The sequence below is a fragment of the Mustela erminea genome, chromosome 5 (genome assembly GCF_009829155.1).
Source record: "Mustela erminea isolate mMusErm1 chromosome 5, mMusErm1.Pri, whole genome shotgun sequence".
Classification (NCBI taxonomy): Eukaryota; Metazoa; Chordata; class Mammalia; order Carnivora; family Mustelidae; genus Mustela; species Mustela erminea.
In genome coordinates, this window is record NC_045618.1 from 5,053,017 (window position 1) to 5,066,218 (window position 13,202).

The following is a 13,202-nucleotide window of genomic DNA, read 5'->3' on the forward strand; positions in this document are numbered from 1 at the left end:
CTCGTAACAGAAACAGCTATAAAGGAGTAGCCCCGCATATCTGGGTTGTACTGGATTGTTCTTTCCATGAGTTGGTAGAGGCAGGTGCATTCTCTGAGGTGCACTCGCTTAGCAGATACTTACTCAGCAGCTGCTGTGTGCCAGTGAAAATACTTCTCCCTTCTAATTTATCAGGGGTGCTTTGAGTTTGAGGAATGCCTGAAGAAATGACTGATGTGTTGGTTCATTTGGAAATACAGACAGTAAGCTGGCTCTCTAAATATTTTCGGTAAAAACAGCAGCCTCGTTCTGCAGGTTACAGGAAGAACCGAAAGTGCCACATGAAGGATATGGGGGAGTATGAGATTAAGACAGCTCCAGGGACCTTTGCAGATTAAACTGGCATTCTTGAGCACATGAATTTTTGAGTCCTCAGAATTTTCTCTGTGAAATCCCAAAATTTGATATGGGATATTCTACTTTAATCCCACTTGCAGAAGGGTGTTTGTGTAGAATTTGGGGGTGGGGGGGTTTTGCTTCCATAATTGATATACTTTATAACATTATATTTAAGTATCATATTATGCTTTAGGTTCTAGGGAATAATCTACATGCTAGAAATTCACTTCTGTAAGTACCGCACTGATCTGTAGGAGCCTTTCTTTTTTTTTTAATAGGCAATGTTTTTAGCTTTTTTCCATTAAATTTATGCCAGATGCAGTCTACTCCTCCTTTTAGGCCAGTCATATTAATTACCAATGCACATAGTTAAAAGAAATTATATAAATTCAGTTCACCTTTGGAATAATTTTTCTAAGTACAGAACTTGTCGTTTTTGTTTGAGTAAACATTGCTCTTATGCATTCAGAGACAGACACCTTTAAAATCTTTTCCTAGTCATGTGAGGAGATCAGCCTGGAAAAGCAATAGATTGTACATTTCCTGAGTCTAGCATGTGGCACCCTGTGCATAATTGGCACTCAGTAAGAATGAATAAATGGAACATATGGAGGAATTTTGGTAAATGTGGGTAAAATATGAAAATTTGGGCAACTCTGTTGATTCCTTAATATATTTGGTATTTCTATATTTGGGAGAGTTTAAATCTCTTAGTGGAAGTAAAAGATTTTAACAGACACTTTCTGATACATTTTTTCCTGATCTCTTTTGCCAATCGGTCCTTGTTTGGATTAAATTTACCCAGCTGCTGCTGTATCATGGGCCCCGGTGAAGGCAGGTCTCCCTGGGGTTCGAGCCTGGGCCCTGTGCTCCTCTCCTACAGCTACTCTGCTGATCTTCTTCTTTGGGAAATACGAGGGTAGATAATAAAATAGAGATTTTATTCCTTTTCCTTAGGACCTTAAAATATAAGCTGAGAAAGAGGAGACAGACGTATAGACAGCTGATACAACAATGTAGTGTAATACGGTAGTAACAGGAGCTGACAGTTACATATTTAGCCTATAGGGTGTGCCAGGCACTATTCTTGACCTTTTATGTATGTGAATTCATTTTTCCACCCAAAAGGCCTATGAGGTAAGTACTCCTATTTTCCTCACTTTGGAATGAGGAAACAGAGGCACAGAGAAGTAACTTGAACAAGGTCATATGCTTTGCAAATGATGGAGGGAGGACTTAAACCCAAATAGTCTGGTTTCAGAACCCTTTAAATACTTTTTAATAAGTTGCAGAATGAAGTAAGTGGTAATTAGAGATGTAAATTATGACTGCAGGAACTCAGGAAGGCAAGACTGACGATAACCCAAAATAACAACTGGTTGTTAATGAGGAGGGGTCGGATGGGGTTTTATATGGGAAGCGGGCTTTGTAGGCTGAGTAGTCTTTTTTTTAAGCAGCTGCATTGAGATATAGTTTACATACCTTAAAATGCACCTTTTTAAAGTGTCCAATTCTAGGATTTTTTTTTTTTTTTAGTTTATTCACAGTGTTGTGCAATCCCACCACTACTTTTAGAACATTTCTGTCTCCCTTAAAAGAAACTCCATACCCATTAGCAGTTCCGACTACCCCCCACTTCCCCAGCCCTAGACAACCACTGATCTACTTCGTGTCTTTATATATTTTTGCCTAAGCTGGACATTTCATATAAACAGAATTTTAGGGGTGCCTCGGTGGTTCAGTGGGTTAAGCCTCTGTGTTCGGCTCAGGTCATGACCTCAGGGCCCTGGGATTGAGCCCCGCATCGGGCTCTCTGCTCAGCAGGGAGCCTGCTTCCCCCTCTCTCTCTGCCGGCCTCTCTGCCTACTTGTGATCTCTCTCTCTGTGTCAAATAAATAAACAAAGTCTTCAGAAAAACAAACAAACAAAATTTTACAGGACGTGGCCTGCTGTAGCTGGCCTCTCACGTATCACATGTGTCCACAGTTCATCTGCCTCGCGGCATGTGACAGTACTTCATTCTGTTTTCAGTGACAAAAAAATACGCCATCGTAGGTGTACGCTCTGCATTTTATTCATTTGTTTATCATGTGGTAGCATTTTGAGTTGTTTCCATTTTGTGGCTGTTATACTTAGGAATACTTCTACGAGCCTTTGTGTCTAAGTTGTCACATAGACAGGGGCTTTCATTTCTCGGGGACATCTGTCCAGCAGGGGCGTCACCGGGCCATGCAAACTGCAGGCGGTTTTCCAAAGCAGCGACAGCATGCAGTGTGTGAGGGTTGTGGTCTCCCCCTGTCCGCTCCAGCACGTGTTACCGTGTGCCTCTTTGGTTATACACATCCTTGTGGGTGTGAAGTGGTGAGGATGGCACTTTCATGGGTGGAGAGTGAGGATTCGGGGCTGGAGTTTTGGGCATCAAAGTACAAGTTGGTTCCAAGGAACGGATGATAAGTCATGGCGTGAGTGGAGAGACCTGGAGAAGGGCTGGCCCTGGGTAGGCAGGTCGACGCCCAGTCGCGGGGATCTTGCATTTCGCGATGATAAAGTGTTTGGACTTCGTCCTGTGGGCAGCGTGGCCGGAAGTGGCTTGACCTGAGCCCTGTGGTAGAGTGATCATGCTGGCAGTGAAACAGAAGGTTGAGCAGAGGAATGAGAGATCAGAGGCCAGAAGCCTCTAGCGTTCTAGGAGATGGTGACGATGGTGGCAGCAGCAGAGCATAGAGGTGACAGGGTGGAGGGAAAGCACAGCTGAATCTAGGAGACGGGCGGCTGATGGCGTTAGAAAGGCAGATGTCATGGAAGTTTCTGTGTACAGTGTCTTATGCGGGTGACCACCGCCACTGACCATAATTGGACGTGCAGGAAGGGAGCAGGGGTGGAGGAGTGGGTAATGAATTTGATTTTTAGCTCAGTGGTACGGGGGATGTTTAAGGGGTGGGTAGGGATGGTCATGGCCTCAGTCTTCCTGCTTTTTGTGGTCATATGGGCCTCCTGAAAGGATGTTGGAAAACCGTACCCCTTGTGTGTTTCTAACCTAACACCAGAAATTTTTCAGCATGAGTTTTAAATAAAGAGAATGTGTTCTGTGGTAAATAACATTTTAAAATAAAATTGTGACCTGGCCCTTTTAAATGTCTCCAGTAGAATATAAATATAGTGGAAATTTTGTACCTACTTTCACTCACTTAAAAAACACATTAAAAATTTTTAACTTTATCTTCAAAATGTTCTTTAACAGATAGTTTATATCTTTCCTTTTTCTCTGTGAACTCCTATTTCTCTTTCAGTTTCCCCACAGATTTTTATCCTAAGGCAGTATATTTTTATGCGTGAAGTCTTGTTGCTTAGTCTACTGTACTTACCTGCAAGAAAATAGATGCATAAATTAAAAGTTGTTTTTTTTAATTTCCCATACCAAAATTTTTTTCCAGATTGAACTATTATAATCATTAGTTTAACCATATTTTTCAAATTTTAGCATACATTTCGATTGGGAATGTGTAATTTGATGAGATAGGACTTCTTTCAGCTAGCTGATACAACATTTATTTTGACAAATCAAAACAGCTCGTATTTCTTATTTTTATAGATGTGAGCATTGAGAACCGTTGCTCACACAAACATGTAGATGGGAATGGAAAGCATTTATTATAACAGTAACACTCAATTATTTGAATTTTTTCTGACGTATATGCCAAAATTACATAATGATCTGTCATCAAAAATTATTTTTAATGATCTGTCAGCTGACATCTCAAATCCTTTCAATTTTGTGGAAAGTGAAGAGTTGTAAACTATTTGACTAGCAAAATAAGTCAGATCATTAGTTACTCACTTTACTTTTTCTGGGAAACATGCTATAAAAAAATACTTTACCAAGACTTTTCTAATGACCATTAAATATTCTTGTTCCTGGGTGCCTGGGTAGTTCAGTAGCTTAAGCATCTGGCTCTTGGTTTTTTGCTTAGGTCGTGATCTCAGGGTTGTGAGTTTGAACCCCACATTAGGGTCTGCGCCGAGCATGGAGCCTGCTGGAGATTCTCTCTCCGTCTGCCTCTCCCCCACTAATTAATCGATCAATCAGTATTCTTGTTCCTCTCACTGAAATGCATCTTGTATCCTTTACATTTGGAAGAGTTGGGGAAATCAAAATGCTGTTAGTTTCAGTACACTTTGCTGAAACATTTTATTTTATTTTATTTTATTTTATTTTTAAAGATTTTATTTATTTACTTGAGAGAGAGACAGTGAGAGAGAGCATGAGCGAGGAGAAGGTCAGAGGGAGAAGCAGACTCCCCATGGAGCTGGGAGTCCGATGCGGGACTCGATCCCGGGACTCCAGGATCATGACCTGAGCCGAAGGCAGTCGTCCAACCAACTGAGCCACCCAGGCGTCCCAACATTTTAAACATTATATATAATTTATATTATACAACATAAATATAATTGATATATTAATATATATAAATAATAATATATTAATATATGATATATATTAATATATAATTAATATATTATAATATTATAATATTATTGCTGTATTACATATTATAAATCTAAGGTATTTTTATTGTGGGATAGGCTTTTAAATAATAGTTTTATCAAAATTTGTGGCTACCAGTTAGCTCTTTCAAATACTGGGATGTGACTTCTATATAACTTGGTTGGCCAAGCCAGCATTTGTTGCCAAACCCATCACCTAAATTAAACTTACTTTCATTTATTTAAAAGGAAAATTCTGACTTTCTCAATCCACGTAAACTGTGTGGTACACATCCCCTTGACAACTATCTCAGTTTCAAAAGCAACAAGAGCTGAGCACAAATTGATTCCATTTCCTGACACATCACTTAAAATGACATATGAGTTTGACACCCTGGACCTAATCATAGTTACCATGTTAATGTCAACTGATAAATTACTCCCTAAGTGAAGATACCATGGAGTCTCAAGCTTTTTTAAAAATAAGATCTTAAGATACAATTTGGGTGCCTGGCTCACTTAGTCGATAGATTGAGACCCTTGATCTCCAGGTGGTGAATTTGAGCCCAACATTGGGCATGAGCCTACTTAAAAAAAAAGAGAGAGAGAGAGGGAGATAAGTGACATATCATAAAATTCACCCATTTAAAGATTAGCATTCGGGGATTTTTTTGTCTTCACAGAGTTATCCAGCCATCCCCCAAATCTAAGCATAGAACATTTTCATCACCTCAGAAAGAAACCTGCTACTCGTTCGTGGTCACTCCCCATGTTCCCCTTCTCTGTGCCCATCGGCTTTTCCTGAGCACAGTCTTCTCACGGCTCATCCCTGTGGCCGCATGTATCAGTACTGGGTTCCTTAAGGCTGAATAATCTTCCATTGTATGGGCCTTCCTGTGTTTATTTATACATCCATCAGTTGATGGGACCTGTCTCTGGCTAGAATATTTGGTAATTCCAGGGGTACCTGGGTGGCTCAGTTGTTAAGCGTCTGCCTTTGGCTCAGATCATGATCCCAGGGTCCCGGGATCGAGCCCCGCATTAGGCTCCCTACTCAGCCGGAAGCCTGCTTCTCCCTCTCCCACTCCCCCTGCTTATGTTTTTATCTTAAAAGAAAAATATTTGGTAATTCCAAACATCCTATTTTCCAACAGAACAGGTAAAACAAACTCTAAGCAACTGCCGACATTCTCAACGTAGCAAACTGGCCCGTGTGCTGCGGTTCAGCAGGCCTTTTGTAGTAGAGAGATCTGTTGTGGTTTTGAGTTTGAGATTGATAATTTTATTTCCTAATGTCATGTCATTTTATTATTTTTAGTAATTTGTTTGACTAAGATAATTAGGTAACATTTCTAAAGTGTTTTTTTTTAAGATTTTATTTATTTGTGTGCCAGAGAGAGAGAGAGAACACGCACACACAAGCATGGGGAGCAGCAGGCAGAGGGAGAAGCAGACTCCCGGTTGACCAAGGAGCCTGATGCAGGACTCGATCCTAGGACCCTGGGATCATGACCTGAGCTGAAGGCAGAAGCTTAACTGACTGAGCCACCCAGGCATCCCTAAGGTGTTTTTTGTTGTTGTTGTTGTTGTTGTTGTTGTTGTTGTTGTTGTTGTTGTTTTTTAAAGATTTTATTTATTTATTTATTTATTTGACAGAGAGAGATCACAAGTAGGCAGAGAGTCAGGCAGAGAGAGAGAGGAGGAAGCAGGCTCCCCGCTGAGCAGAGAGCCCGATGCGGGACTCGATCCCAGGACCCTGAGATCATGACCTGAGCCGAAGGCAGCGGCCCAACCCACTGAGCCACCCAGGCGCCCATGTTGTTGTTTTAATTATGACACAAATATTAGAAATTTTTCAGATGATGTGTCAGTTTTGTTTTGTTTTGTTTAGATTTTATTTATTTACCTGACAGAGACAGAGAGATCACAAGTAGTCAGAGAGGCAGGCAGAGAGAGAGAGGAGGAAGCAGGCTCCCCGCTGAGCAGAGAGCCTGATGCGGGGCTCGATCCCAGGACCCCGAGATCATGACCTGAGCCGAAGGCAGAGGCTTTAACCCACTGAGCCACCAAGGTGCCCCTGATGTGTCAGTTTTTGATAACTGCTTTATTGAGATGTAACCCATGTTACCATACAATTCACCTGTTTAAAGGGTACAGTTCAGTGGGCTTTAGTGAGTTGTGTGACCATCACCACAATCAATTTTGGAATGTCTTCCTCACCCTGCAAAAACACCCATGTCCAGTAGTAGTCACTCCCCTTCCCCCACATGCCTACCCGCAACCACTAGTCTGCCTTCTGCTTGTAGATTTGCCTGTTTTGGCTATCTCATACAAATGAAATCATCTGACCTGTGGTCTCCTGTAACTGACTTCTTCCACTTAACATGATGTTTTCAAAGTTTATTGCTGAATAATATTCCATTGTATGGGTGTGGCCCATTTTATATTTAGTAAATATCTAGGTTGTTTCCATTTGGGGCTCTTACGACTAATGCTGAAATATATGTTCACACACAGGGTTTTGTGTGGACCTCCTCCTTCCCTTCTTGTGGGCATTCACATAAGAGTGGAAGTGCGTACTTGTTGGGTGACTGTTTTTCACCTTCTGCAGAACTGCCAGGGGTTTCCAAAGGAGCCCTGCAGTTTCCCATCCCCATGAGCAGAGTCGCGGGTTCTCATGCTACCTGCACTTGCTGTGGTCTCTTTTTTGACCCAGACCTTTTTTTTTTTTTTAAATACATAAAACATTGTTCTGAAATTAAAACATGATGTAAAATTTAGGGAAAGGTAACAAGGCCATTCTTGTCTATAGTCATTTCAGTGTTCATATGGGTAGGGAGACTCATGCACCATTCCCAACCTAAGCCCAAAGTAACTCAACTGATTTTTTAAGACCAGCTACACCGGGGCGCCTGGGTGGCTCAAGTCTTTAAGCATCTGCCTTTGGCTCAGGTCATGATCACAGGGTCCTGGGATCGAGCCCTGCATTAGACTCCCTGCTCAGTGGGAAGCCTGCTTCTCCCTTTCCCACTCTGCCTGCTTGTGTTCCCTCTCTAGCTATGTCTCTCTCTGTCAAATAAATAAAAATCTTTAAAAAAAAAAAAAAAAAAAAGACCATCTACATCATTTGTATACCTGGGCAGTTCTTTTTATGCCATCATCCTGTCAGGACTGTGGTTTCCTTTGCTGCAACAGTGATTGTAAATAATTGACTGAGAACGATTGATCGAAATAGTCCATAGACGGATCAGTCTTTTATCTACTGCCTTTGCTTGCCACAATCCGCTACGTGTTCCTCTGCCATTTCCAGCCCTAGAAGAGAGCTCTCAGTGTTTCGTGCATATAAATAGCATAAGAGGGATGGTTTCAAAGTGTTGGTTAGCAGACGTCTCACAAGACTCTTAGAGCAGGGAGTCCTGTGACAATAGCCAGCTATGCAAGAAGCAGTATCATAAGATGAAAATCATCTCCCCTGCCACCACTTTGCTCTCGGTGTGTCTGAAATCAGAATATCCCAGCAAAGGTCAGCGTACTTCATGTCTTGTGTCACACTTTACTCCCAACAGAACTATGTAAAACCTTTAAAAGACATGAAGCCCTACCAAGGGTTTCTGGTACTTTGATTAAAGAAAGTTTCAGGGGCACTTGGGTGGCTCAGTCGTTTGAACACTGGACTCTTGACTTCAGCTCAGGTCACGATCTCAGAGTCGTGGGATCGAGCCCAACATCGGGCTCCACAGATTCTCTCTTTTCCTCTTCCCTCCCTCTACTTCTGCTTGTGCACGCACACTCTCTTTTTAAAGATTATTTATTTATTCATTTATTTAAGAGATAGAGAGATAGTGTGGGGGAGGTTAGGAGCAGAGGGAGCAGGACAAGCAGACCACACTGAGCACAGAGCCCAATACAGAAGGTCCACGTGAAAACAGAGAATCTGCTGGTTGATTCCTCTACAGCTATCTTTGCTTATGTAACTTTAGAAGTCTTTGTGAACCCCTCGGGTACGCATACCCCTGTTTCAGCCACTGATTTATAAAGGAGTTGGACTGTGTTTTAGAACACTAAGGTCTAAGTGGAGTGGGGGGGACAGAAGTTGGGGCAAGTGGAGATGGCACTGGGTGCTGCTTAGACTGGCAAGTGAAGTCCCTGAAGAAGGTGATGTGGGGGAGAAGAGATGGGCTGGACATTGGGGAGTGGTCCCCACTCAAGGAGTAAGCAAAGGAAGAAGATACGAAGACAAATTAGAGGAGCATGGTGGGGGCAAGTCTGTGGACTGTGAACATGTCGGTGCTCGTAGCAGGTTTTTGTGAGGCCGGCCAACAACGCGGAATGAGGGAGAGGTCAGAGTGAGGTCCTCACAAAGACCAGTGCGCTCCCCGCACTCGGCAAGAACATGACCATGGCCTGTTGCATGGCCTTCTGACTTGCGTAGCAGTCCGTTCACACGGACGCTGCCCTCCACACACGAGTCATTCTTCTGTCCTCAAACCAAATGAGTGTATCCTGCCGCTGCCAACAAACCTGGACCCAGCCAGCTTGGATTCATGGACAAAGACAGAAAGCAAGTTGTTTTATTCCCCATCGTACTTCCCTCTGATCCCCACCCCTCGTCCGTAGGCATCCTCCTTAACCATGGGTTATTATAGTTACCATCTCTTTCTTTCCTTCTGTCAACGCAGGCACGGGCATGTCTTTATGCCCTGACCTTAACTGTTACCTCTCCTTCCTGTGGAGATGTCAGAACCAGGGGCTGTGTTGCAGGGCCAAGGACTCTATAACTATCCCCTCACCTTTCTTTAGGTGTTTTTTGCTTGTTTGTTTTAATTTTATTTATTTATTTGACAGAGAAAGGGAGAAAGGGAGCACAAGCAGGGGGAGCTGCAGGCAGAGGGAGAGCTGAGTGGGGAGCCCAATGCAGGACTGGATCCCAGGACCCTGAGATCATGAGCTGAGCTAAAGGCAGACGCTTAACCAACGGAGCCACCCACACGCCCGTATTTAGTTTTAAAAGCCTAGACGGAAAAATGTGGGCAGAATGGTAACAGCAGAGGCCAGAATGGAGGTGCCAAGAATCGAAATTGGATGTGTGGTTAGTTGGTTGGGGGTGTAAGTGTCTTCTGAGAAAATACTGGAGGGAAAGAAAGAGGTGAGGTGCCGGCCGCAGTGGAATATAGGGTGCAGGGGCCCTTCTGTTGCTTTTAGGATTGGTGGTCCCATAGAACACACTCAGACAAAAGGGAAAAATTTGTGGAAGAGACTGAAACACAAGAGACGAAGGAATGGGGAAAAGCTCCCTAAGGAAGCGGGAGGGAGGAAGTGGGCCAGCCAGAGCAGAGGGCCAGCGGAAGAGGATCATGTCCATCTCTGAGTCAGCCACATCCCCTCTGGGGCACAAAGCAGAGAACGGTGACCCACGATGTGGAGGGTGTGAGCTCCCGCTACCACCCTGCCAGCAGCTCTTCGCATACGCAGTCAAAACTTGGGGACACCGATAGCCTGAAATGTGTGTTTTCTCTGATTTTCTTAATCTTTGGAATGTTTTATCGTTTCTGCTTGTCAACCTCATCCTGGCGACTCTGCTTCCGACTCACCTGTCTTTCTACACATTCTCTTCTACAGCCCTCTTGACTCCTTGTCATCTCGTCCATACACATTTGCTCCTTATCCGCCTTCTGTCCGCGAGCCCTTCACCTGACTTCCGTTCTGGGGTTCTGATAGGCAAGCTGCCAGTGACCGTGTTCAGCTCAGGATGGCTTGGTATTAGGTTGGCAAAGGGGAAAAGCAGTGTTCGATGTGTGAAGGTGGCTAAAACTATATTTTCTTATAATAACAAAATTTTATGTTTGGGACTTCTAGGTTCAGCATGAGCTTTAATAGACATAATCTGAAATACTACGTGTTACCGAAAAAACCCAAGAAGGTGGCATTTGATTGCTTAGAATGGATCAGAAAGCATCATCCACGTGAGTACAGCCATGTGACAGATTATGTCTAGAAGTAATAAATGTCTTTTTAGTACCACAATAGAATATATCAGTGTGCATATTAAACATTCTTTGTTATAATAGCACTAACTAGCTATTTATAGAACAGAATATTGCCAACTCTCTCAATCCTGGAAATTGTAAAATCACATTTGGTTTGATAACAATAAACCCTAAGAAAAAAGTATATGAAATATTCCCTCCTACACACCCGTGTTCTACTTCACGATTTCAGTGTCTCTCCTCAGGCTTCTGTTGGTATGCATTATGCCGCTTTCTGTGTTAGGGCCTTCTCCCAAGAGTGCCTCAGAGTTCTGTTAGCTAAAATGAGATCCTGAAATGCCTGGTGGTTTTCCACGTAACGCCTTTTCTACTTCCCCATAGAGAGGTGTTTCTGTTAACCAAGTTAACCACCTTTGTTTCATTTCTTAAAAACTAGTATACATGTTTGTGGAGCACCTGGCTGGCTCCATCGGAGCAAGTGATTCATGATCTTGGGGTCGTGAGTTTGAGCCCCACATTGGGTGTGGAAATCACTTTTTTTCTTTTTTTTTTTTTAAGATTTACTTATTTGAGAGAGAGCACAAGCAGAGGGGAGGAGGGAGGCAGAGGGAGAAGCAGGCTGCCTGCTGAGCAGGGGGTGCAATTGTAGGGCTTGTTCCCAGAACCCTGGCATTGTGACCTGAACCAAAAGCAAACGTTTAACCAACTGAGCCACCCAGGTGCCCTAGAGAGCACATTAAAAAAAAAAAAAAAAAAAAAAGTCTTAAAAAAATGAGTATATGTATTTGAACAAATCAAACGATGAAGGGGGATAGACCAAAGAGTCATCCACAATCTCCCTCCTAAGCCTCCTTCTCCCGGGCAGAGAATATAGATGGTTAGCATGTTTGTCTATACCTTTGGCTCTGCCACAAGCAAGGACTTTTTCTTTCATACCTTTCATTTTGTGATTCTCATAAAAGTATATATAACATGTGCTCACGAAGAAAACCGAGAAAGCAACAAGAAGAAAGAAGCAAAAGACAAACCTTACTTCCAGACAAGTCACCATTACCGTTAGGGGTTTATTTCCTTCCAGCAATTGTGTGCATTTTTCTTTCCATTAGCATACCATGTCTACAGTTTTTCTACCCTTAACCTGTTTTATATCTTGAGCATTTTCATGGGGTTTTTTAAAAATTTGGAAATCACTTAAAATGTTTCAGTATATCTTATTTCATAATTCCTTTGTTAATTTCCTAATGTTGGCCGTTGAAATTTTTCTAATTTTCAAAAGGAGAAACAAAACTATTCGTAGAAGCCCTGTACCACTTTATTTCCTAGATTAGTTTCCTAGAAGGAAACTGAATAAAAAACTAGGAGAATTTGTAAGGCTGATATGTACTGCTACATGCTCTCTGCAGCGTTCGTATAAGGTGCCCGCCCATTTTATAGCCCATGTGAAGGAGAGCCCAGGCTTCCTGCAGGTCCACCCCAGGAGTCATTCGGGGGACAGAACAAAAGGTCACATCTTGTGGTTTCCAGTACACATGAGCTCCTTGCTTGAATTACTCTACCTGTGTGGCCCTGCCCCACTATAAGTAGACTGTGAAGATCTGCTTATGGTTTGTGTATTTCTAAGAACATAATGAAGGGCACCTGGGTGGCTCAGTTGGTTGAGCATCCCACTCTTGGATCTCTTGGTTTGTCACTTGATCTCAGGGCCGTGGGTTTGAGCCCCACACTGGCCTCCACACTGGATGTGGAGCCTACTTTAAAAAAAAAAGAAGAACATAACGAAAATTGTGTTGTTATTTGTGTTAAAGGCTCTCATGTCTCAATACTGTTTTGGTTTCTTGGCAGATGACTCTGGGATAATCTACTGCCTCTCCAGGCGGGAATGTGACACCATGGCGGACACTTTACAGAAAGATGGCCTCGCTGCTCTTGCGTATCACGCTGGCCTCAGTGACTCTGCCAGGGACGAAGTACAGCACAAGTGGGTTAATCAGGACGGCTGCCAGGTAACGTTTTTGGAATAAACAAAGGAAGTCATCTTTTTTAGTGTATGAACAAACTTGCACATGCCAGATGAGAACTGTTTTTACTTTAAAGACAGCAAACATCAAAATAAGACTGAAATTTAAAAACAGATCATTTTGAGGCTTTCTTAAGTTGCTTTTTCTTTCTTAAAAAAATTTTTTTTTATTTAGTTGTAATTTATATACCATAAAATTCGCCCTTTCAGAGTTTACAAGTCAGTGGTTTTTGGTATATTCACAAGGTTGTGCAAGCTTCACCGCTGTCTAATTCCAGAATATTTCATCATCCCAAAAAGAAACTTCGTACGATTTAGCAGCCACTCCCCAGTCC

At 42.6% G+C, this 13,202-nt stretch overlaps 1 protein-coding gene across 5 annotated transcripts in view; it reads left to right on the plus strand.

Moving 5' to 3' along the window:
• Positions 1-13,202, plus strand: part of BLM (BLM RecQ like helicase) — a 128,332-nt gene that overhangs the window by 84,394 nt on the left and 30,736 nt on the right. For all 5 annotated transcript variants that reach the window (XM_032345485.1, XM_032345488.1, XM_032345489.1 and 2 more), the window contains 2 exons: positions 10,720-10,826; positions 12,693-12,853. In XM_032345485.1, the coding sequence (XP_032201376.1) occupies positions 10,720-10,826; positions 12,693-12,853 (268 nt within the window). The remainder of the gene's footprint in view (positions 1-10,719; positions 10,827-12,692; positions 12,854-13,202) is intronic.